General features: G+C 33.7%; 1 protein-coding gene, 1 long non-coding RNA gene, 1 other non-coding gene and 1 pseudogene across 10 annotated transcripts; 3 read left to right on the top strand and 1 right to left on the bottom strand.

Moving 5' to 3' along the window:
* On the top strand, positions 3,954-6,911 carry LOC109343887 (annotated as a pseudogene).
* LOC109343886 lies at positions 8,520-25,910 on the bottom strand. The gene is made up of 3 exons (XR_002107269.1): positions 25,900-25,910; positions 23,366-23,368; positions 8,520-8,602 (listed from the first exon to the last, which is right to left on the bottom strand). It is a non-coding gene; the product is annotated as an uncharacterized LOC109343886 (long non-coding RNA).
* TRNAL-CAA lies at positions 13,105-13,188 on the top strand. The gene has a single exon. It is a non-coding gene; the product is annotated as a tRNA-Leu (tRNA).
* Positions 13,511-26,400, top strand: LOC109343884 (kinesin-like protein KIN-4A). 8 transcript variants are annotated; one of them, XM_019582388.1, is made up of 27 exons: positions 13,511-13,905; positions 14,824-14,970; positions 15,061-15,210; positions 15,348-15,601; positions 16,113-16,294; positions 16,377-16,501; positions 16,875-16,911; positions 17,304-17,395; positions 17,500-17,607; positions 17,895-18,008; positions 18,184-18,271; positions 18,407-18,540; positions 18,990-19,088; positions 19,168-19,281; positions 19,395-19,511; positions 19,592-19,672; positions 20,036-20,107; positions 20,721-20,814; positions 21,096-21,127; positions 21,205-21,302; positions 21,386-21,484; positions 21,637-21,691; positions 23,713-23,879; positions 23,963-24,125; positions 25,094-25,249; positions 25,326-25,645; positions 25,922-26,400. In XM_019582388.1, exons 1-26 carry the CDS (start codon positions 13,789-13,791, stop codon positions 25,539-25,541), a joined length of 3,111 nt encoding a protein of 1,036 aa, XP_019437933.1. In that variant the 5' UTR covers positions 13,511-13,788; the 3' UTR covers positions 25,542-25,645; positions 25,922-26,400. The 8 variants fall into 8 exon arrangements, with proteins under 8 accessions (XP_019437933.1, XP_019437938.1, XP_019437936.1 ...); XM_019582393.1 differs by having other exon boundaries at positions 13,789-13,905; positions 18,431-18,540; XM_019582391.1 differs by having other exon boundaries at positions 13,789-13,905; positions 18,428-18,540.

The raw sequence follows: 26,434 nt of genomic DNA, 5'->3' as shown, positions 1-26,434 counted from the left end.
ACTTAAATTTTTTTTCTCTCAAATCTTTAACAATACACAATCAAAATTATCACAATCTGTATATAAACTCAACTAAAACATGCATCCAATATACACCAGTATATAAACACAAATCGTAAATTGCATCATTCAAACTAAAAACTATCGCAATCACGTGACTGAAAATTATAGAAGAAGATGAAAATTTCAGAACAATTTAAACTGTCAAGTGTCAATAAAAACTGAAGTATTCTTGTAAATGATAAAAAACACATGAGAAATGAAATGACAACAACATGTCAAAAGTTCACATAAAAATGAATACAATAACTAGCTATTAACTAAAAAAAATGAAACTTAAATTGGAGTTCACACAAAGTTGTTAGATATTTTATGTAACGACAAGTGTACCGTATCGTACAAGTAATAAAATTCGGTATAGTACCGGGATATCATCCTCAGGGAGCAGAGTGGATTTACACTAATTCCTACAAGAGTCAATTGAGCAACTATGTACAAGATTTGGTTGATAAATTTGCATTGGTTTTTAGAAATAATCAAATTGAAATAACAATAGAAGATAATAAAATAAAAGGTTAGGATCGAAACTCATCATTTTTCCTTTTTGACATCCATGGATTCAATTCCTAATAATTTGTGAAGTTATTGAATTTGATGCACATTTTTCATAAATCAATTACATCAGTCCCCTGATTGTAACATTCTTAGGTAATTACTCAATTACCAATTCCTTGGATAATCGGATGATTAACTAGCATTAAAATCAAATGTAAAAGCAATTCATACATCATTGTCCATCCCTGGATCAATTATGTAGCAAGAAAGATAATGCAGATCCAGTATCAAGTTTAACTTCCCAGTTAAACTTGAACCTTAAATCATGAATTCAGTAGTTAATTGAAATCAAGCAATAAGTAAGGGATAAACTTTCCAAAATCAAACAACATTAATATAGAATTGAATCCACGAGTACAAAAGGTAAGAAAATTACATTTCGATTCCCAACTACGAAGAACTAGCCACTCATCCTTGCCACTACAACACTCTGATCATGAGAAATACAAGAAGTTCTGGATCTAAAGTCGTTCCCACGGCTTCTCCCTTCCCCTCTAGTGTTTCTCTCCCTAAAATCGTGTGAAAAAGCTTAGAAAATGGTTGGATAACCTCCCTCTGCTTTTCGTAACCGCCTATATTTGTTCCAGACTTCTAGTCTCTCGCTCGAGCGAGAGAGTAAATTTCAGCATTACAAAATCTTCTTGCTTGAGCGACAGATCTCTCGCTTGGGCGAGAGAAGTTGCATTTCCACGCTTGAACACCTCGCCCGGGCGAGGGAGAAACAGTAAGCATGAGGTTTTTTGTCTTAAAATAGCGCCCGAGCGAGGCTCCCTCGCTTGGGCGAGGGGTACCAGTGTTTTCTGGTGATTTTCCTCTGAATTATGGCTTGAACGACCATTACCTCGCTTGGGCGAGGCTAGTGCTGTCAAAAACATATTCTTCTCTCTTTTTCCTCCTTTTTTCATCATTTCTTACCTGCAAATGACAACAATTACTTAAATTCATAAACAATACAAGATTGCTAGATTATTGGGAATTATATGCAATTATATCATAAATCCACACAAAGTGTCCCAAAATCATACACATTTCATTAATATTTTGACACTTAACAAAAGTACACAAAAAATAAAAATTAATTGATTTCCTATCAATCAAAATTCATGCGCTTATAAGTATTTGAATTATGTGAGTGAACATAATGGGTATTGATATATATTGAATTATTCTTGATATATAACTATAAGGGACGGGTCGAGCCGGGTGACCCGGGCTCATCCTTTTTGGACAACGGATCTGTCCCTTTTAATTAGGTCTGTCCTTTTTTATTTATTTGGACGGGTTAGAGCTATTCCTAAGTCATCGGTTCGAGTCAAATCTATGTGTCGGGTCAAGTCTTACTCACCCATAATAGCTAGCCATCATAATATTTCTAATAGGTGTTCTAAAGATGTTAAATAGTCCAGGCACATTAAAATCAAATTAAAATAGAATAAATTGAATATTATATTCTCTATTAATATATTAGAATACATTTTAAATATTCTATAAATATTAGATAATCATAAATATTTATTAGATATTCTAGTAGTAGAATATCGTATGATAGTCATAAGATGCTTAATAAAGGAACCAAAACAATGACAATTGTAAAGCATATTCTACAAGTTGGATGAAACTGTCGCAAGAGTCAAGTAAATTTTCAACACCTCCTAAGTTTATCACTTACCATAAAAAAGTCTCTTTCAATATCTCTGTTAAACTACACCAAAGTTGAAAATAAATCTATTTACATCTAGAGTTTTGTTTTTTATTACTCGTTCTTCTATTTTCTAGAATTTTATCTAGACACTAATTTCTTTCTTTCTTTAATCTACGTGGCTTCAAAATCAGGCCGAACAAAAATGAATTTAAATGGGCTACGATTTGGGCTTAAAATGAGAATGGGCTAAATATATGATACTATAGCACAATGTGCACGTGTCCAGACATGAACTACAGTGTCTAGTGTGGAGTGGGCTGTGTGTGTATATAGACACACACGTGAATCATAATTTTTTTATACTTACTGTATTATTTATATTCATATATTAATTAATACTAACTTTAAAATAAAAGTAATGGACACAAATAACTAATAATTTACTCAACATGTATGGAACGAATAGAGTAGCAAATATGTTAAACATTTCAAAATATGTTATTGCTTTATTCTTTATTCATTTGTAGAATTTCCTTAAATGAAAACATATTTTTGAAATATGAAATGAAAACAAAAGTGCAACTATGTTTTTACTTTCCTGTTTCCGATTTCATTGAAATTAAAAATAGAAATAAAGGGGAAAAAGAGTAGAGAATCTAAAAGGGAAAAGGATAAATGGAAAATATATTATAAGATTTTGTATTTCAATAAAAGGGGGAATCTAAGAAAATCTAACTAAATAACAATACCAATAAACATATACCTACAACTAGCTGTCAACAAACTCGTACATCTAAAACTTCATCGTCAAAATTGTTATAGGAAATAACAAAATTTTATACCATTTAAGTATTTTGTTATTAACTTAATTTTATAATTACTTTTTAAAAGTATTTTTCTAATTAAAAAATTCCACAACAAATAAAAAATATTATACAAAACAAATGTTTAAATTGCATACAAAGATGAGAGTTCCAAGAAAAATAATGTAATTAAAACAATACAAACCTAGGAATAACTCGTGCTATGTAGAGGCTCATAACTAATTGTATTTTAAGAGTAAATTGTAATTTTTTATATCGAAAAAGTAATATTGGAAGCATATATGAAGATTTAACCATTGTTTTCTCACAGACAGCCCTTATATTTTATTTTTATTTTTTAATAATCTTAGTTTTTGATAAGTGGAAAATTGTCTCTGCTAATTACCATTTGGCCCTAGCTTTCAAGAACGGCATGCAAATGTTTGGTTTTTTAATTTCTCTGTAGAAGAATCGTAATCTATAGAAGAAGTTTATAACCAAGAAGGAAGAAAAAACCTCTTCAAATTTGACGAGCTGATTTATATTTATATTTTATAATACCACAATTTATAATAGTATAAAAATAAAACATATACTAATATATTTATCCCTCATTATTTTCTCTCCCCAATGTAAACAATGTAAAAAATTGAAGAGAGTCAACATAGACATTAATTCCTTATTAAGAGTTAGACTTCTTGGACGGTATCTATTAAATTATGGGTTGCTAACAGAAATGTGAAACAACCGATAACTCAACCTTTGTATGCCACTTCAGTTTAAGTTGTTTTGTTTACCACATGTATCCTTATACGAGAATCAATTATATCCAAATCGGTAACATTCACAGGTATAAGAGACTACTTTTCCTTGGGTATTTTCTCTTTGTTTTGGTAACTCATAACATGTCATTGTCTTTGCTGCATGCTTTCATTGAATTAGTCTTGGTCCAAGCCATCACCCACCATATACTTTTCTACCTAATTAATTCATTTTTATCTTCCTTTACCATTTCCCATCACAACAAAACAATCTAAGCATACAAAAGCATAAATAATCTGAATCTAAATTCTGGCATAAGAATAAAAAATAGGCATGAAATGGATACATGTTGCAGTTGTAGCATCTGCTATAGGATGTGTTTCAACCCTTTTGGTGGTTTTCATTTTGCTTTGGTGTCATAAAAGAAAGCATAGAAATTTTGTTGAACCAAATAGCCTAACCAGAATGAGTAGTTTCCAAAGACAGATTTCTATACTTCAAAACCAACCTAGTTTCCCTACTCAATTGGATCATCATCAAGGGAGCAAGAGTTCCAACAAGGGAAGTAATTATTATATGTTTCGCGCCGGAAGAAGAAATTTTTTCAGTTGGGTTGATCATCCTTATTTAGCAGCTGATGCTGTTGAAAATGGTTGGTCTCGTTTTTCTTTCACAACCTATGACAGTTATATACCATCTGTTTCAAAGAGATCAAGATTGTTAGGAGTATGTGCAGCACAAGCACCAGTTTCAGGTTATTATGGAAGAGAATCTGAGGCTGAGATAAGCTGGGAAATTTACCAGGGATCTAGTGAATTTATGCAGAAGGTTAGAATGAATTATGGGTTGAAAAAATCTCATCAAAGTAAAAACAATACTTCTTTTATGAATGTTGATTCTGTGATTAGAACGGTTCTGCCTCTACCTGGTCCTGCTTTAGGAAACTATGCTTTTCCACAAGAAGCTTATTTTGAAATTACCATATTGGATTCTTGTGTTGATGAGTATGAATCTGTTGGAAAGAGTAGAGAAGGTGAAAAGACAAAGTTGCTTCTCATTCAAGGTAAATCAAATTCTAAAGAGAATTCAGATGATATGGTCCATGTTACAAGCAACAATAATAATAACAAAATCAATAGTTCTGAAGAAATGAAAGTTGAGAGTAAAGAAAGTAGAAAGAGTGAATCTGTGATGTTTTCGTTGGGGTTAACATCTGGAGATTCTGTTCCTTTGAGAGTTCCAGGTAGCTATCCTGGGAGCATTGGTTTCAATTCCAATGGTTCTGTCTATCTTGATGGTAAGTTGGTAACTAATCTATCAATCATATGCACTTAGGTTATTGTCTTGCAGGTTCATTTGTTTACCATTTTAGGTATGAAAATGTTTCATGAACAACCATTATTTATGACAATTTTGTGCTATACAATTAAAAAGTTCAAAACAAGTTGTCTGATTTGTTTACCTTAGGTCTGGTTGCGAGTTGGACTTTAGAGGGAAAAAGAATACTTCAAAGTTATTTCTGAAGTATTTTATGACTCTAAAGCCTTACTTTTTCCTTTATTATCCTCCAAAATTCAACTCACCAACAGATTCTTAGGGTCAAGATTTGTGCACGACAGTGGTGGATGGGGTCTTTAAACTGAAACTGATGAGGACAACACAAACTCACAATTCAGAACCTTTTCATTTTGTGTTGATTTGTTAGAAAGGGAACAAAATCAAGACACACCTCTAGTGTCACCTAAAATGACAAAACATTGAGAGGCCCACATGAAATCTTTCACAATCCAACATAACCAAATGACCATACATTATAAATATTAAATAGTACTATTAAGTAACATCTGTCTCCTTTTGTCTTTTGTTTATGTTGGTTAGTCTATTGAGATTCCAAAAATAGAACAAAATGGATACATAGGACATACATACAAACATGGTTTATATGCATATTTTTGCTATATTTATGTTTCTTGAGACACCAAAGTGCAAATTTCATTACAGGAATGAAACTTGTATTTGAATCTGAGAAGCCAGAATGGGTAGGAACTGATAGGGTGATTGGTTGTGGGTTTGATCCTAGGCAGAAGAGGGTTTTCTTCACATTAGACTCAGAATTGGTGCATGTAATCCACTGCCACCAAGAGGAATTTGGCACTCCACTCTATCCAACCATGGCTGCAAATATAAACATTATGGTATTAGTTAACTTTGGACAAAGTGCATTCAAATATGCACCTGCAAATGCACAAAGAACACCAAATCCTTGCTTTACAGCTCCTCTTGTAAATTCCCCTGCTGCTACTCTTGGCGACGATGATAGCAAGGAGCTTTTCTCCATGAGAAGGATTGATTCTCAGTGGTTTAATCGGTTTACAACCAAAGAAAGTCACGATAATAATCGAGCAATAGAATACGATGAAGACTCTGAGGCCGATCTATTTGAAATCGTCTTAGATGGTTCAGGAAAATCTCCAAACACAACATCATAGCTTACAACAAAGAAAGAGTGGACTTTGGCACTTGTCTTGCATTGGCTTGGCTTGGCTCGACCCTTTTTTACAGTGTCTTTGCTTGTCCAGATGAACATGGCTTTGCATCACATATGTGACTTTCATTTAGAAGAATGTTAGCTATATATCTCATCATTCGATCGGAATATTCAGCACGAAGAAAGTAGTTAATAAATTAGTCCTATTCGCATATGCAGAACACAAAGAAAAAGGGATTCATGTACATGGCATACTTCTTTGTTTATCAGATCATCACTAATTGTGGAGGCTTTAACATTGACCAACAAGTAATATAGAATCTGTCTTTTGTTTTCTTCCTCCCAGAGGCTGAGCATTTTGACTTTCCCTGTTGGAAGAGAACTTTGGTTCCCTCTGTTAATATATATTCTCATACAACACACAGATTATTTTGAGGCCTCATTTTTCAATTGTATGCAGATATTTTCTAGCATGATCCTTACTATCAGGAGCAGAACTAGAAAAAATGAATACATGGGCAAAAACTTATACATAGAGCATGTCAAGCATAAATTAAACTAAAGCAAATATGTATGTATCTATATTTGAATGAGTTATATACTAAGGAAATATGGGGCAGGGGTGGCTGCCACTTTTTGTTACACCTAGTTCGGTCCTTACTTCCTATATTTTAAGGATATGTTATTACACACTCACTCATAAAGCTTAAGTCTTAGCACAATAATAAGTTGTTACCTTGTACCTAAAGGTCATAAGTTCAAATAGTGGAAATAGTAATAACTCGTAATACTCTACTTATAGAGTGAAATTGTATTCATTAACCTTCCATAGATTCCACCATAAGGGAATCTCATATAGGACTACCCTTTTTATTTAACATTCATAAGTTTATTAATCTCCATGTTCAAAATAGATTTGAACAATTAAAGTCATCTATCCTTTTCTTTTTTTTTGGAACAAAATTCATATTTGATGGCCTAATCTACAATTGTCTTTGATGGCCTAATCCATATCGCACTAATGATTTGATACATACAAAGACGACATGTATAAAGATTATGGAACCCATTCATCACATAGCTCATCTATTTCCAATAAAAATGAAAATAGGAATGATTAGTTGGAAATGTGGATATGCAATTTTAAGTGTAGAAAAAAGCCACTCATATAAACCAAAAGATCTAAGTAAAAATGCAAAAAACACCCATCAATTTCAAGCTTAACTGGGCCTTTCGGCTACATCACCCTTCAATCAATGAAATTACTGGGCTGGGCCCGTTTAATCAATGAAATTTGAATTAGGCAAGAGTTACATATGATATGGATACATGTTTTAAGAAATTTTGTTTCAAACCATTTCTCCCACCAATGATAATAAACAAAAATAGAAAATAAAATAATAAAAATTTAAATTTTTTAATTAACATATCATGTTTTTATTGGTGTGAAACATCATTTCAGACATCAAATACTTGTTCATTTAAGAATATTAGTTGATTGAATATGTTTTAGTGAGGAACTAATGTTCACTTAATAGCCAATCACATGTCATTACTCATTGTCCCAGTTACCTAAAATAGGCCTCCGACAACGCATGCTGTTAATGATATCTTTAAAAGCTTGCAAATTGCGATCCAATGATAGACAAAGATCTATTGTCTCAAACTCTATTCCAAACTCTGTCCCAGACCAATCATATTATGCCACGTCAGTTATAAAAAAATTAAATATTCATAACTTTATCAGTATTGCTTCATTACGATTGCTCAATGACGTGGTTGAGGACATGGTTAGGGACAGCAGATCCCCGTAATGCAATGATGTAGCACATGCTGTGTCTCCAACTCCAACTTCATGCTTGTTACTTGTTAGATTGCAGTCCCCAGCAAGAAGAGAAGATACTTAATTTGGACTTATGCTCTGATCGTATGAAAATATTTTTGGATTCTGTAATTGTTTTAAGAATCTTATTATACTTCATCAATTAATTAATACCACCTTAGTACAACTTTAGAATTGTTATAAATAAATGTGCAGATTCTTATATATTATCTATTGGCTTTGTGTTATTGTGTAGAAAGGGGTTCGGCCAGCTTAGATGACTATGTTATGGGAATCATATCTTCTTTATGAGAACATATATATGTTAAGCTTGATGAACGTGTATGGTCATTAAAACTGCGCTTTTGGAACTTTAGGTTTGTTTAAGAGTTGATAACTCGAGGGCAATGGAGGAAAGAAAAAGACTTAAAAGCCATAAAATATACTTATAAGATGACTTTCAAGTCTTTCTTTTCTTTTACTTTCACTCTAAAAACTAACTCGCAAACAATCTAGTTCTAATAATTGTATTATTAATAATTCTGATAAATGAAGGTTAGAGTTGCCTGGGCCAAATTAAAAGCAAACATAAAGATGATAGATTTGTCAGAAAAAAAGTGATGATTAGGAACAATGTTAAGTGTTGTAAAGCTGATAGGAGCATGTGAATTAAAGGTCGACATGGGTAGAAAAGCACTGGGAAAATTGTGGTTGAGAATAAAGAAAGCACTAGCTAGCATAGAGTTTGCAACCTCACTCGAAGCATAAAGGAAAAAAAGCTCTAGTTCCTAGTTACTCTCATGTTTCAAAAGAAATGATGAGTTGTATACGTTTTAATTCCTCAACCATGTGATTGTGCTCCTGCTTATTGAAAATATATTGGCTAAGAAGCAAACGGGTGATTTAAAGTTATAACCATGTTGGTATTGGTTAAGAGAATAACATCCAGCTACTTCATCTTAAAGTCATAATAACATGTATAGCAGCATATTTTAACAGTAAAATTACAATGATATATACACATAACTTACTAATTATTAACTAAAAACTACGTTTATCAACTAAAGTGATATTTGTTGAGAGGAGCAGCCACATACCTCAACAGATATTTATTCTTTACTCAAAGGATACTCTTAGTAGTACAAAAAAGTGACATTCAGATTCACACACCTAAGAAGAATCAGAGGTACAACTCGCAACCTACACAAAGTCCACTTTTTTCTGTAGCCAGGGATCTCATCCAATGAGTAAGGAACTAATTATATCACACCAAGTGCATGAATGTCCTTCCCAATAAATTTCATTCATAAGAATCGAAACCTCAATTTTTTAGTTTTTCTGATAATCTAACGAACTTCGTACTACTAGACAACAACTTGTTGATAAAGTTCTATCTAGAAATAGGAGTGTCCTTAAATAACTAGAGGTGATAAAAAAAAGACGAGTTGTCCCTCGAAGCTCAAATTATAAACAGTTAAATTGGGACCACATAGTTGTTGCTTTGTTTGCATCTGAGTTAACGTTCGGATGGCAAAATCCAATGAATGAAAAGTTAGGTTAAGAAGAAGCTTAAGGTTGGCGTTTTATGCACCCACCTTCCCCATAGCATTTGCTTCATAGTTATAACTTATAATTAAAGGAGCCAAAGAAGTGCTAGAAGAAAAAAAAACAATTACTTTTACTGCAAGTTTGCTTTCCTTGCATTCCACCACCATATGAATAAAAAAATGCAGACAGAGGAGAAGTCACTTTCTGTTTTGGATTGAGAACAATAAATAAATTGAAAATGGTCAAAATCATTGCCTAGTTAGAATGGTTTTTTCACACCAATAGAGGCAATGCAAACAGAAAAATATCATGAATTGAGCAACCGTAAAAATGTTGATTTGTGACATCATTACGAGGAGACTAGTTTTATTTGAAGTAAGAATTAGTTTGAGAGTTGAATTTTGGAAGAGAAAAGAAATAGAAGGTTTGAGAGTCGTAAAATATACACTTATGAGATGACTATTAAGTTTTTCATTTCCCTTCAAAATCTAACTCCCAAACAAATTTTAAGAGATCCTAGTAACTTTAGATTCCTTTAAAATTAAACTCAGCAATACAGCAAATGTTTTCTGTTTAACAAAACTACATTTATGCCCCTAATCCAGAATTGACACACCACATTTGGATATCTAGGAATGAAATGGTATATTTATGGCCCACTAAAAATATTGTTCCCAATCTCTGTGATAAGATATATAATATATACATTCATCAATTTGTTAGCTAAGGAAAATGAGATATAATACTCTAAAAAATGTACAATATGGTCCCTTGTTCCTACAAAAAGCGAAAGCCCAATATTAATATATGGGTCGAGTTTCATAAATTTGGAAGCAAGCTCATGGTATGTGGACTTTCAACTTTAAGCATAGTATAGTCCATGGTACACATTATTGTCTCACATTTTATGTCACTCCATGTCTATGCATATGTGATTGGTCAAAAAAATATATTTAAGTTAAAATTTAATTATTAAATATTTTTCTGACTAATCGTAAACTCATGATACATGGAGTAACACAAATTGTATATCAACAAATATGCTCCCATATATTCAATAACTCCAAATATATTTATATATACCATCAAACAAAAAATTTCCACATTATTTGATTGGCTCAGAGATAACATTTATTTAGATATGTAATACTCTATGCTCGGATGCAGCAACTTTGAACTGTTTTAACGCTACATCTTAATTTTCAAGCCGGTTTCTTGCATTCGATAAACGTATATACCTCTAATAATGTATTGGAACAATAAAAACATCAAATATCAATTAAATAAATTAAACATTCATTATTTTTTATTATTTGTTAGGAGCCTTGATCAAAACTTACATATCGTTCATGTGAAGTTGTGAACTGTATTAACTATGAAATGAGGGATGCTATTTTTTTTTATCGACAATTGTTAGTATGTTAGTAATTTGTTGTGGGTGAAACTCTACCCTCAACCTCCTACACCCCACCATCAAACCACAATCTCCTGCACTCTATTCCTTACGACCACCTTATTCATCAGACCACCTTATGACTCCCGAAATGAGGGATGATATAAGTACAGGTCTCTGAACGTCATGTAACAGTACAATACTTACATTGATCTGCTACCTATAAAGGAAAATAATGAAACAAAGACGTTCACAGTAGATATCGTGTTTGTTGAGGGGAATTTAATTGCTTTTGCATGCTTACTTAATTTATCTCAAAGACAGTTAATTAATTTCACAGAAATAATGGTCTATACGGTTCGAGAAGAGCTTGTACAGTGGTATGATACACATTTACATATATGTGAGTATGTGACAGTAATTGCTTGGTTGTTATTACGCATTAAAATTAATTAACCATGTTTCACCAACAAAACCGAACACTTTAATTTGATAGATAATCAGGATCATGTCACGCGTTTCATAGCTACTTCTGTATTAAAAATTGTTGATTTAAGCTCCACTTGTACAAGAGATTTTCTGTTTTTTTTGTTATAGTTGTAAATCTTATATATGTATTATTTTTCTTTCTGATTCTAGTCATTTTGTTTTTTAAGTATTTATAAACTGAGTTTTTAGATTTTTTATATATATTGAGTTTGGTATGAATTATGTATGTACTATGGTTTACATGGATGGGTATGGAGTGAAGCCATGCATAACACAAAAATATGAACAAGAGTGAACCCTAATGCATGGCTCCACCATATCATAGAAGATAAGCCCCATGTGAGAGAAGTTCAACCTAGCTGGATTTGTCCAATGAGTGGCTCTTCCTTTTTCCTTTTCTCTCCTTAATTGCCATTATGGCATTGCTATTGCTGCTAAATGCTAAGGTTATGTTAACCCAAAATCCAAGCTCTTTGCTCCCTTTATTATATTGTTCATATTTCTTATGTTATGTCATCTTTCCTTCTTTCTTTATTTTTTATGCTTTTGCTTTCTTTTTTTCCTATCTTTCGGTTCAATCTGGATCTTTTGTCCTTTTCCTTTTTAGCACCCCTCCCTATGCCTAACAATTTTTATGTATAGGTGTAGAATTAAAAAAAGTTAAGATAAGTCTTCTAAACTTAGCTTACTTAGCTTGTTATGGTCTGATTCCTGAGTTTAAATCACAATTGTGGTAGTAGTTGTATAAAAGATTTACCTCTCCATTAATTGAGAAAATTCTGAGTCATTCTAATTTTATTAGCAAATGCCATTGAAATTTATGGTGAGTGTCCCATCGAAAATAATCCTAATCGCATCATATAATCCTGTATTTTTAAATGTTTTTGTATATGACTTAACAAATTTTAGGCCACATTTTAAAATATGAAAGTGCATTAACAAAAACAATAGGCAGAAGCCTTAAACGGAATTAATAAATTCATTAAGTTCCGTATATGTAGATATACAAACTTTGAGTCACAAAAACTGAGGAACAACTATACTATGGTACCTGTGAAAATGTGGACATAAATGATTGTGACTGTGTACCTTAAAAGACACAAATTAAAGCTCCCTCCCATAATGGTGAATCTGGTTCCACATCACGTGCCTTTGTGCGTTGTGTTATTCCTTTTCATGCCTTTGTTCTCAAATCCACATCCCAACTAGATCACTTTAGGTTTTTGTTCCATTCTCTCAAACTTGATGCAAGCACATCTTTCTCCACCCCTCTTCTTTCTTTTAATTTTTAGTTGAACATGTACCATTTCACATATTAGGTCACATCTTTGATATGTAATAATTTGTTATAAAAAAATGAATTGCATATTATTTTTTAATCAACTGATATAAACTAACTATATATTTACACCTTTTCAAAGCGATATAAAAATAATGAGATAAGGGTAGGTGAAATTTGAATTGGAAATCTACTCCTAATACTTTATCATGTTTTAGCAAGTAATAGATAAATAAAGTAGTTTTGTGAAATCAATCAATAAAGTCAGGATGGCCGAGTGGTCTAAGGCGCCAGACTCAAGTTCTGGTTCTCGTGAGAGAGCGTGGGTTCAAATCCCACTTCTGACATTAACTCTTTTTCGGAAAACCAATCAAAATGAAGCAAAAAAGTAAAGTATGAATATATAATTAACATGACATATTTTAATTGATTCGGAATAACATATCTTTATCTATTAGTTATACAATGTTGATATCCAATTTATAAATAAATAAAACAAATCAGCAAAAAGTATAAAGAATGAAGTAATAAGTACTAAGGAAACGAGGTGGAGGGCAAAAGAGTAAATGAAATGAGAAGGAAAACAGAAGCTTTTAGTACGTACGTTACTAACGTTAGGAAGGAAAGAAGGGGGCAAAATAGGAAAAGAATGAGAAAAGGTTGAAAACACGCCAACATGCAGTGAAGGTGAAGCGAAAATGATAGTGTGGTTGTTGTCCTTACAGTTACCTCGCTAAGCCAGCTCGTTTATCACTCCCTCTTTTTTCCACAACTACCCCTTTTCTTTCATTCTCACACAATCTCTAACTATACTCCATTCTCTCTCAACTATCATTGTTTAACATATACACTCATCTCATCTTTCTCCATATACTCTCATCGTTTCTACACACTCATTCTGATTCTTCTCTCTCGCTCTCGCTCTCGCTCTCGCTCTCTTCCACAATATGGAAGCTGGTGAAGATTGTTGCGTGAAGGTTGCAGTGCATGTACGGCCACTCATCTCCGACGAGAAGCTTCTAGGTTGCAAAGATTGTGTAACCGTTGTTCCTGCCAAGCCTCAGGTGAATGCACTCTTAACGATGTTAAAATTTAAAAGCGTTATTGTTCACTCTTAATAATGTCTCTTTCATTTTTCGGCATCTTGTTTTCAATTTATGACTCTATCGGAGATCTGGATCGGAAATTGGTTGCGTAACTATAGATATAGATGCGTCGTCATGCGGCTTTTATCACTATAGAGTTTGGAATTTGGAATCACTTTTATGATATCACACTTACTGAATTAGGATATTTGATCTATTTCTATTTTGTGTTGAATTTTCAACATGCGGGATGTGGAAGGCATTTACTCGATTTTGCGATTTCTCTTTTGTTTGGTATAGTGCAGAGTTTTTTTGGACAGTTCAACTTCAGAACTGAAAAGAAAGTCGTTATAAGATTCTATGGTGATAATTCACCGATCAGAAAATGTTATACTCAATTTGATTTCTAAATATATTGAATCCTTAAACTATAACCAGGCAAAAGAAATTTCATACTATAAAATAAATGAATTATTTAATTTTGACGGTTGCAAAGGCAGAGTAATTGACCATGATACGGTTGAATTGCTGCCACAAATTTTTTGCCTTTCATGTTTTTCACTTTCTAATAATGTCAAAATTCCAATGCTATTTCTGGTCAGGAATTGTCAGCTAATTTCCTTTTCTTTTTTATAACAGGTCATAGTCTCTTCTTCTTTATAGACATTGAATTAACTGTATTTTTTTTCTGTTCAGTTGAGAACTGGTAGTGGTTCTCTTATTTTGAAATAGACTTGGTATCAGTATATTTTTCCATGTGACTTGCTTGCATGTTTGCATGGCTTCTAAATTGCTTGTGGTTATGGACACCTACATCTGCAATAGTACTCCATAGTAGTTGTTATTTAGCTAAAAGTTTGGGTGGGGAGTTGCATGCTAATTGTGACACTAATACAGGTACGAATTGGCTCTCATTCCTTTACATTTGATCATGTTTATGGAAGCACTGGTTCTCCTTCATGTGCAATGTTCGAAGAATGTGTTGCTCCCCTTGTTGATGGCTTGTTCCAAGGATATAATGCTACTGTTCTTGCATATGGTCAGGTATAGTAACTGCTAAAGGAAACAGAAGTTAGATGCCTTCAGCTTATCACCTTTTGCATTTAACACTTTCACTCAATCACCCCATTGCAGACAGGTTCTGGGAAAACATACACCATGGGCACAGGCCTTAAAGATGGTTATCAAACCGGAATAATACCCCAAGTTATGAATGTTCTCTTCAACAAAATTGGGACATTAAAGCACCAGACTGAATTTCAGTTGCATGTTTCCTTTATTGAGGTCCGTTGATAAGTTTGTTGTTGCTTGCAGCATGACTTTTTTAGTTAAATTGTGCTTTAATATCTGAAAGTTGTAGATTTCTTCTATGAGAAGTCGTTAAGGTTAAGTATCTGACAATAACATTTCGTTGTGAAAAGATTCTTAAAGAGGAAGTAAGAGACTTGTTGGATCCCTCCCTCATGAGTAAACAAGACACTGTTAATGGACATGTAGGAAAAGCGACCTCTCCTGGGAAACCACCAATACAAATTCGTGAGACGTCAAATGGTGTCATTACCCTAGCAGGGTCTACTGAAGTCAGTGTTGCAACACTGAAGGAAATGGCTGCTTGCCTGGAACAGGGTTCGTTGAGCAGAGCAACTGGGAGCACAAATATGAACAACCAATCCAGGTTGATGATGCATTTTTCTTCTCTTATTTGAACTGCACAAATCATTTTTTATCCATGAAATATTTTTTAACCTGATTTTTAGATTTATAAACAATTTGGATAACATGATTGCAAGATATGATTTAGAGCAAGAGCCGTGTTGCATGAAATTGAGATAAGAAATCAATAACTAACTAACCAACAAAATTGTATATAGTTTACCTTTACAATTTCTTTGTTTTAAACTCTGCTGGTAGTTTAAGCATTTAACATGAGACTGAGCTTTGGACTATTTCCATTAAAATAAGTTCCTTATGAAATGTTTTGGATTTCTGGTTATTAAAGTGAATAATTATTAAGCAATAATGGACCTCTTGCTACAAAATCATGTTATCCAAATTGTTTAGTTGTTGGTACCAAAAATCTTCCTACAAAATCCAATATTTAGAAGTTGTGCTTGAAAAATGCTGTTGCAGTTTATTCTGGTGGAGTTGTCTGCTATTACTTATTCTTCTATTATGTCTCCAACTAGTCGATCTCATGCCATCTTCACTATCACATTAGAGCAAAAGCGGAAGATCAATATTCCCGATGACAGCAGTTTAAATGATACTATGAATGAAGATTATCTTTGTGCCAAGTTGCACTTAGTAGATCTTGCTGGATCAGAACGAGCTAAAAGGACAGGGTCTGATGGTCTGCGTTTCAAGGAAGGTCAGTTTGACGTATTTCACTTTTATTTCTTAAGCATGCTTTTGACGATACATGCTCACTGGTAATTTAATGTTTCAAACAGGAGTTCACATTAACAAAGGTCTTTTAGCACTTGGTAATGTTATTAGTGCACTTGGTGATGAAAAGAAGCGAAAGGAAGGACTTCATGTTCCATATAGGGATAGTAAACTTACAAGGCTTTTACAGGTTTGATATCTACATATACAGCTTCCTTTATGTAGAATAAACTCTTCTCTATCATGTTGTTAAAGATGAATCAGTGAGCCCTCTATCTCTTTGTACCCCAAATTCATCAACTTAGAAGTCCATAAGAAGCTCTTATATTTTCAGGTTGTGTTATACTACAAGCACACCCTTTGTATCATATAAACTCGCCTGCGTTGGTTCTTGATTGTTCTGAACTGGAATACTATAACTGCCTAGAAAAATTTGGCTAATAAAAAATGACAATAAGCAGGAAACATGTACATGAAGTATTTTGTATTCAACTTTCCTTTCTTTGGTCTTAATTGATCTTAATATTTTCCTTATGCATCGATAAAATTTAAATAATTTGCAGGATTCACTTGGTGGTAACAGCAGAACTGTCATGATAGGTTGGTTTTTTCTCTGTCTCTTTAATTTTTGGCAAAGAGCTGACATTACTAATTTTTTTAACTTTCTGATCTTTATTTTTATGTTCATAAACAAAGCTGGGTCTTTCTATATGAGTAAATTACAAAAGCAACAGGCAGGCACTAATTGTTAGAAACCATTTAAGACATGGCTTAGCAATGCAAAAGCTTGGTTTTTGTATTTCACATTCTCAAACTTTTCTACCTACTCTGTAATTTATTTTTCAGCGGATTTAAGCTCTTGCAACTTCTCTATTGTACTAAATGATTACAAGAATTAGAATACTGTGTATAGGTTTCTAGTTTACTTCATAACCTGTTAAGTTGCCTTTTTAAGACAAGCTGTTGTTGAATTTATGTTTTTTCAATTTCAGCCTGCATAAGTCCAGCTGATATTAATGCGGAGGAAACCCTCAACACTCTGAAGTATGCAAATCGTGCACGCAATATCCAAAATAAGCCTGTGGTAAGTACCTGCATAAACTTTTTGTTCCCAATCTTTCATTTGCCAAAACTGAGATAATTTGTTGTTATGATTGTCATTGATCATTTTTATTTCTCCTTATGTAGATCAATAGAGACCCGATGTCCAATGAGATGCTAAAAATGCGACAACAGGTAGAGTATTTGCAGGCAGAACTTTGTGCTCGTGCTGGTGGTTCTTCTGTGGAAGTTCAGGTAGCTGGTTTCTGTTCTTGAATCATCACTGAAATCATGAATGCTTTAACATTTTTCTACATAGTTTAGTGGTAAATTAAGTGGTTTAGATTTATGGTGGATGGTTGTACACCAATCTATACTCATCATTGTGTTGGTTATTTAAAAGAAAAGGATCCTAGCCTTAGCTGGGCTGGTCCCCTGTGTTTTAGACAATTCTAATATAATTTATTTAATTAATAACATACATTTAAATAGTTTGTATTCATATTGTAAATTTATAATAATCTTATAACTGATTCATGTAGGTCCTTAAGGAAAGGATTGCTTGGCTTGAAGCTGCTAATGAAAATCTTTGCCGTGAACTTCATGAGTACCGCAGTAGGTGCTCTGTTGTCGAACAATGTGAAAAAGATGCTCATGTATGCCTTTTATTTTCGGCAGATACTCTTCTGTCTCAACATTTTTTTCAGATACTGCTTCCATGTCTATATTTGTGCTTGAATCTTATCTTGGTATTTCCATTGCACTTATTAAATTGAGTTCAGGATATTGGCTGCGTAGGTTATGCCTGTAACTTCAGACCTTTGTTTTCAGGATGGCAGCATATGCATTGCAAAGATTGATGGACTTAGGAGGAGCTTACCCATCATAGGGCCTGATTATCCAATGAATGAAACTGCAGGTAAGCCTCTTCTTCAGCTTGGATTTAATATGTTATTAAAACCAGTTCTGAAATGTACTTGCTCAAAGCTGTCTTTTTTCTATCCCTTTCATTGCAACTATGTAATGAGGTGTGATTAGAACTACAATGATTCAGGGTACCAATTGTCTATTATAGCAGGCGATTCAAAGGAAATTGAAGAAGTGGCAAAAGAGTGGGAGCACACACTTCTGCAAAATAGCATGGACAAAGAATTGCATGAGTTGAATAAGCGCTTGGAGCAGAAAGAGGTTGTTACAGTGCATTATGTATAATTAGACACATTCATGACCCATTATGCAACTAGCAAAAATACATTTTAATCAACGCAACCATGGTTAACATTCTATAATTTCATTAGCCTTATGGTAAGAAATTTGTTTTTGATGCTTGAATGGGGCCTTCTTTTGCTTAGTAAATGATTGTGTTTTATGTGAGGGCATTTCCTTTATATAGTTTGCAGATAGCTTACTAAGGTTGTTATGCTACTGAAACTTAGCAGATTATTCATCACATGTGAATTTGATCATTAGAAAGATACCAAAATAAAAACATTTTTTTTAAATCAGCAGAGTTTTTTTTCCTCTTTATATTAATTGGGAATTATAAATAACTTATATTTCACTTTCAAAATGTCCTCCTCCATAGTTTCTTCTCTCATATTTTATTAATATACATATTGGGATTAACGTCTGTACAGTCTGAGATGAAGCTTTTCGGAGCATCTGACGCTGAAGTACTCAAGCAGCACTTTGGAAGGAAGATCATGGAATTGGAGGATGAAAAGAGAGTTGTGCAGGTTGAATAGGAGTTATTCATATTTATTATGATCCTACTGAAAAATTGATATTGATATATGCACCTGATTTTGTATTCAGCGAGAGAGAGATTGTCTTTTGGCTGAAGTTGAAAACCTTGCTGCCAATTCTGATGGACAAACACAGAAATTAGAGGATATCCATGCCCATAAATTGAAAGCACTTGAAGCACAGGTAAATGAGCTAGTTTCCATTATTTAATTTTAATTTTACATTTGTAAAATTTAAGGAGAACGGTATTCTCAATTGCGAAAAATTTAAATAGAATCAAAATTCCTGCATGATAGATTATGGATTTGAAGAGGAAACAAGAGAGCCAGGTCCAGCTTATGAAGCAAAAGCAAAAAAGTGACGAAGCAGCAAAAAGACTGCAAGATGAAATACAATCTATAAAGGCTCAAAAGGTTAGCTATTGTATTTCTCAAATTCATAGTTGTAATAAGTTAATATCTCACTCTCTGTTATATCCTGAATAATGTTGCAGGTTCAATTGCAACAAAGGATAAAACAAGAGGCAGAACAATTTCGGCAGTGGAAGGCTTCTAGAGAGAAAGAGCTGCTGCAAGTATGTCAAGTTTCCACTTTTTTCATTTCATTTAATTCTTCATGCTACTTTTCAACAGTATCTTAATGTGATGAAAGTTCACCAATTAATGTCTTTCCCAAAATGAAATAATTGCTTTTTAATCTGATGAATGCTTCTTTGCAAACTAATAAACTTCATTCAAAGTTTGAGCCCTGGTTACTACAAAGCTTGCAAAAATCAAATTAATAATGTGGGGTAGCCATGCTACTTTTTTACTTGCATTTACTGTTATTGCGCTTTTTGCTTGTGATTTCTCCTAATTCTGAAGTTTTTAAACATTAACATGCCTGCATTGCATTTATGCTCAATCACCTTGTATTAAGTATATGTTTGCAAAAGCAGTTAAAGAAGGAGGGAAGAAGAAATGAGTATGAAAGGCATAAGCTACAAGCTTTAAATCAGCGTCAGAAAATGGTAAGTATTTCCAAGCTGTTGGATGGCTGCTTTGTACTGTCTAAAAACCTAAAAATAGAACCACAAGTCATATGAAGTTGAGCTATGTTGATGTCATATGTGAGGACTGTATGAGTGGGAAGACCCATAGACTCATCACCTTAAGATTTTGGGTTAAGATGTGGTATCAGACAATGACTTACAACTATGGTTTCTCACTTATGCCTACTGATGAAGATTTCCCAAGTCTTTTTTGGCTCTCCCTGACTAACCAACACTTTAGCCTCTATTATTTGATTTTCGCTTAAGAGATACTCTTCCTGTCCTGCAAAATATTTAAAGTACGCTTACTCTAAAGCAATATGCTCACTTTATTTGAAATTTGACCTTAAGAAATTGTTTAAGTCAAATTAGTAATAATCTCTAAGTTAAATTATTTTATTTTATTTTATTTTATTTTAATAAGCCAATTCAAATAGACATTTTTGTTCCATTCATCATGCATAATTCTTAATAGGAAAAAAAGTACAGGTTGCAAGAGCCCACAATTGCTGTTTTTTGTTAACTGTTGTGGTTATCATGACTGGTGCATGAGTTACTGCTTACATTAAGTAAATATATTTATATCTTTCAGGTCCTTCAGAGGAAAACTGAAGAAGCTGCTATGGCCACCAAGAGGTTAAAGGATTTGCTAGAAGCTCGCAAAACCTCCATCCGAGACACTTTAGGTATGATTTGGCTTTAGTGGACAACAATCATTGTAAGCTTTTGGGGCTTCAGCTTGTTCAGAGGCGCTCTGAAATTGATGCTCTTTTGAAGTAATTTGTATTTTCTCATCTATGAGGCTTTGAAAAATCAGGTTATAGTTTATTTAGCAGAGAATTTGAAATGGATGTTCTTTTGAAATGCATTGAATAGACGAGAGACTGTCATTTGTGCATAACATGGGGGTATTATTGCATGAACTCTTCTATTTTATTTAATATTCTAATCCTATTTCATTTTCCAGTTACGATGAATGGAAGTGGAACAAATGGGCAGGTATTGGACTCTCCCTCCTCTTCTTAGTTTCCTTTTCTATCTATGTGGTCGCCAATAAGTTTGAGTTTCATCTTTAGAGCAATGAGAAGTCCTTACAACGGTGGCTTGATCATGAGCTAGAAGTCATGATAAAAGAGCAAGAAGTTCGTTTTGAGTATGAGAAGCAGAGCCAAGTGTATGTAACACGTGTTTGGTGATTATCATAGTTGATGAATACTATCTGAAGTGTAGCCTTTAACTTCATAATTAAATTTTTAGGCGAGCTGCCCTTGCAGAGGAGTTAGCCATGCTGAAGCAAGTGAACGAGTTTACTGCTAAGGGTCTCAGTCCTCCGAGAGGAAAGAATGGATTTACTAGGTATTTTTTAGGGTTCTAAATCTAATTTAATTTGCTAATTCCTACCTCTTCACTTTTCAAAAGTATTGTATCATAATTAATAAAGCACACATTGAATATACAAAAGGATAAAGTCTGTCTTCCTGGTTGCATTTAACAACTGTCTTTCTCAGAGCATCATACATGTCACCACATGCAAGAATGGCCAGAATAGCTTCACTTGAGAACATGCTGATCAAGTTTCCACTTTTTTCATTTCATTTAATTCTTCATGCTACTTTTCAACAGTATCTTAATGTGATGAAAGTTCACCAATTAATGTCTTTCCCAAAATGAAATAATTGCTTTTTAATCTGATGAATGCTTCTTTGCAAACTAATAAACTTCATTCAAAGTTTGAGCCCTGGTTACTACAAAGCTTGCAAAAATCAAATTAATAATGTGGGGTAGCCATGCTACTTTTTTACTTGCATTTACTGTTATTGCGCTTTTTGCTTGTGATTTCTCCTAATTCTGAAGTTTTTAAACATTAACATGCCTGCATTGCATTTATGCTCAATCACCTTGTATTAAGTATATGTTTGCAAAAGCAGTTAAAGAAGGAGGGAAGAAGAAATGAGTATGAAAGGCATAAGCTACAAGCTTTAAATCAGCGTCAGAAAATGGTAAGTATTTCCAAGCTGTTGGATGGCTGCTTTGTACTGTCTAAAAACCTAAAAATAGAACCACAAGTCATATGAAGTTGAGCTATGTTGATGTCATATGTGAGGACTGTATGAGTGGGAAGACCCATAGACTCATCACCTTAAGATTTTGGGTTAAGATGTGGTATCAGACAATGACTTACAACTATGGTTTCTCACTTATGCCTACTGATGAAGATTTCCCAAGTCTTTTTTGGCTCTCCCTGACTAACCAACACTTTAGCCTCTATTATTTGATTTTCGCTTAAGAGATACTCTTCCTGTCCTGCAAAATATTTAAAGTACGCTTACTCTAAAGCAATATGCTCACTTTATTTGAAATTTGACCTTAAGAAATTGTTTAAGTCAAATTAGTAATAATCTCTAAGTTAAATTATTTTATTTTATTTTATTTTATTTTAATAAGCCAATTCAAATAGACATTTTTGTTCCATTCATCATGCATAATTCTTAATAGGAAAAAAAGTACAGGTTGCAAGAGCCCACAATTGCTGTTTTTTGTTAACTGTTGTGGTTATCATGACTGGTGCATGAGTTACTGCTTACATTAAGTAAATATATTTATATCTTTCAGGTCCTTCAGAGGAAAACTGAAGAAGCTGCTATGGCCACCAAGAGGTTAAAGGATTTGCTAGAAGCTCGCAAAACCTCCATCCGAGACACTTTAGGTATGATTTGGCTTTAGTGGACAACAATCATTGTAAGCTTTTGGGGCTTCAGCTTGTTCAGAGGCGCTCTGAAATTGATGCTCTTTTGAAGTAATTTGTATTTTCTCATCTATGAGGCTTTGAAAAATCAGGTTATAGTTTATTTAGCAGAGAATTTGAAATGGATGTTCTTTTGAAATGCATTGAATAGACGAGAGACTGTCATTTGTGCATAACATGGGGGTATTATTGCATGAACTCTTCTATTTTATTTAATATTCTAATCCTATTTCATTTTCCAGTTACGATGAATGGAAGTGGAACAAATGGGCAGGTATTGGACTCTCCCTCCTCTTCTTAGTTTCCTTTTCTATCTATGTGGTCGCCAATAAGTTTGAGTTTCATCTTTAGAGCAATGAGAAGTCCTTACAACGGTGGCTTGATCATGAGCTAGAAGTCATGATAAAAGAGCAAGAAGTTCGTTTTGAGTATGAGAAGCAGAGCCAAGTGTATGTAACACGTGTTTGGTGATTATCATAGTTGATGAATACTATCTGAAGTGTAGCCTTTAACTTCATAATTAAATTTTTAGGCGAGCTGCCCTTGCAGAGGAGTTAGCCATGCTGAAGCAAGTGAACGAGTTTACTGCTAAGGGTCTCAGTCCTCCGAGAGGAAAGAATGGATTTACTAGGTATTTTTTAGGGTTCTAAATCTAATTTAATTTGCTAATTCCTACCTCTTCACTTTTCAAAAGTATTGTATCATAATTAATAAAGCACACATTGAATATACAAAAGGATAAAGTCTGTCTTCCTGGTTGCATTTAACAACTGTCTTTCTCAGAGCATCATACATGTCACCACATGCAAGAATGGCCAGAATAGCTTCACTTGAGAACATGCTGATCATATCATCTAATTCACTTGTGGCAATGGCTTCTCAACTTTCTGAGGCAGAAGAACGAGAACGGGCCATCACTAGTCGTGGACGCTGGAATCAGTTGCGCTCAATGGGAGAAGCGAAGAATTTGCTTCAGTATATGTTTAATTCTGTTGCAGATGCTAGGTGCTTTCTTTGAACTAAACATTTCCTTTCTCATCTGCTATATATACTGTTGAAATTTGATGTTTTAGCTCCTACGTTAATAGGTGCCAGCTCTGGGAGAAGGACACAGAGATCAGGGAAATGAAAGATCAAATCAAAGAACTTGTCGGTCTATTACGACAAAGTGAGATGAAGAGAAAGGAAGTTGAGAAGGAGCTAAAAGTGAGAGAGCAAGCTGTTGCAACTGCATTGGCTACACCAGCTTCTGTAAGAAGTTGGATTTGGAATTTTATGATTTAGAGTACATTCGAGTAAAAATTGACTCGGGTTTTAAAATAGATAGATAAATAATTGTAGTGCTGTCTGGCAAAGAATCTGATCTAGACACTTGATAAAGTTCAAGAAAAAGGAATTAGGCTTGTAGGAGTGGAAGAAATTGACCTAGGCCTGGTACCCAAGGTTCTTGCACATCATATATAAAAACTTAACTCATCTTTACTCTTGATGACAAGGACAGACCAAAAAACATTAGCCTAGAGTCAAATGAGCTACATTCTCCCACCAGCCTCTCCCCATTAACCTAACAAGTGTGAAGTTATTTTAATTTCTAAATCTTATGCCTATTTATCTTCCACCTGCTCGTTTTCAACTCAACCAAGCGTACTAGAAATCCTTGACTACCTAGCCCTAGAAAAATTATTAGAATACTCCTAAAACAGATATAAATAAACAAAGTAACAACCTACTATATTATAAAAAAATAGTAACAGTGTATATTATTCCTAATAACCTTGAATAATAAGGATCCAGTAAAGTCCTGAACTAGCAGAATCAATGAGTCGTCACCATAATCAAAATAAACAAAAAACAATGAGATTGATCTATCTTTAAGCTTATGTTGTCTTGATGCTACTGCTGCCTGAATCAGAGTCGTTTTGAGCATTTTTGATAAATGAAGTTGTAGAAGTAGAAGGTTTTACCTATATATAGTGTGGTATTAAGGTTTCCGGTACTTAGTTGTACAAGGGAGCTTTCTAATTTCTCACTGTGTCATGACTGCCCCTTTCAGTTAGGTTTTTGTCAATTATTGTCATAATATGCCTTGCAGCTGATAGTTTATACTGTTGTAACAAACTTTTGCTCAGCACTCTTCTATGTTTGTAAAATGTAGTAATTGTCATCGATGTATTGCTTCCTTTGCTAGTAGTCAATTTATCTAAGCTCGTCCTTCACAGGGAAACTCTCCAAATTCATTGAAACACTATGCTGAAGACATGAAGGGTCCCTCATCTCCGATGCCTATGCCAACACCAAAACAGCTAAAGTTTATGCCCGGGGTTGCTAATGGCTTAGTGAGGGAATCAGCAGCATTTACGAATCAGAAAAGTCAGGTAATTTATTCTTCATGTATATGAAACTGGTATCTCTTTCATTGGGCTATGGATGTGAGATTAGCAGTTGATGCAGATGGTACCCATTGGGCAGCTTTCAATGAAAAAACTAGCTGCTGTGGGACAAGCTTCTGGCAAGCTATGGAAGTGGAAAAGAAGTCATCACCAGTGGCTACTACAGTTCAAGTGGAAGTGGCAGAAGCCATGGAGACTTTCGGAATTGATTCGACACAGCGATGAAACAATCATGAAAACAAGGCCACGTTCACAGGCTTTGCTACCTAGAAGGTGATATTGTCATGATAAAGCACAGGTGATGTGGCTCAGTATTTTTTGACCCACAAGAATTATCCTAGACAGACAAGGAATTGGAAATAACAGAACACTAGGTGCCAGGTAATAACCTTTCACTTATTTCATTCTTTTAACATTTTCTTGCAAAACACTGGCAAGCATATCGCCTTCTTTCAGAATGATACATACTTCTTAGCCAATATCCTTCTTCTGAACGAAGAATATATATCCACCCTTTATCTTTCTCATTTGCATATAATTTTATGCTAAAATTTGAATTATATACAGCCCAATCACATAACTATCCAAACACTTTATTTTTATTTTTTTTGTAAATAAAGATGCACTAACCTGACATTTCTCGTTTCTTTTTTGCAGTGAAATGTAATTGGTTGGTGAAAAAAATATACCTACGGCATTGGAAAATGTTGTCCAGGTTTTGGAAATTTAGCCATAATTACTGCATATGGAGCCAACTTGTGAGGGGTGTAGCATTTTAATGATGTCAACAGCTGACCAAATAACATTATAGTGAATGCACTGTGGCCAGATAAATAATCTTGGGAAATAGTTGTATGTTCATACCAACACTAGAAGAAACAAAGGGAAGATTCTTTTGTCGAGTTTTGGAAATGTGTATTTAGGGTCATTTAATCCTTATTTTAAGTTTTTATGGTCTTGTTGTGTTTAAACAAGTTGATTTTTGTTGATTATATACGCATTAGCATTTGTGTCGTGTAGCAGAAGGAAAATATTCTTTAGTGTTTTTTTGTTTATAAATTCTCCTGTGCTTTTTTGTGTAAAGAACGTTAGCTATTATTATATTGAAAGAGATTCTACAATATTTATTTTGTAAATGTGTATTTAGGCACTCTTGATAATTTAGAAATT

The sequence above is a fragment of the Lupinus angustifolius genome, chromosome LG03, assembly GCF_001865875.1.
Source record: "Lupinus angustifolius cultivar Tanjil chromosome LG03, LupAngTanjil_v1.0, whole genome shotgun sequence".
Taxonomy (NCBI): Eukaryota; Viridiplantae; Streptophyta; class Magnoliopsida; order Fabales; family Fabaceae; genus Lupinus; species Lupinus angustifolius.
This window is presented reverse-complemented; position numbering and strand designations above follow the sequence as displayed.

Excerpts from the sequence above, each read along its gene's own strand:
- LOC109343884 (XM_019582388.1), top strand. The coding sequence starts at position 13,789 with ATGGAAGCTGGTGAAGATTGTTGCGTGAAGGTTGCAGTGCATGTACGG. Across the intron at positions 15,602-16,112 it reads AATATGAACAACCAATCCAG|TCGATCTCATGCCATCTTCA; the intron begins GTTGATGATGCA and ends GTCTCCAACTAG. Across the intron at positions 18,541-18,989 it reads AGCGCTTGGAGCAGAAAGAG|TCTGAGATGAAGCTTTTCGG; the intron begins GTTGTTACAGTG and ends ACGTCTGTACAG.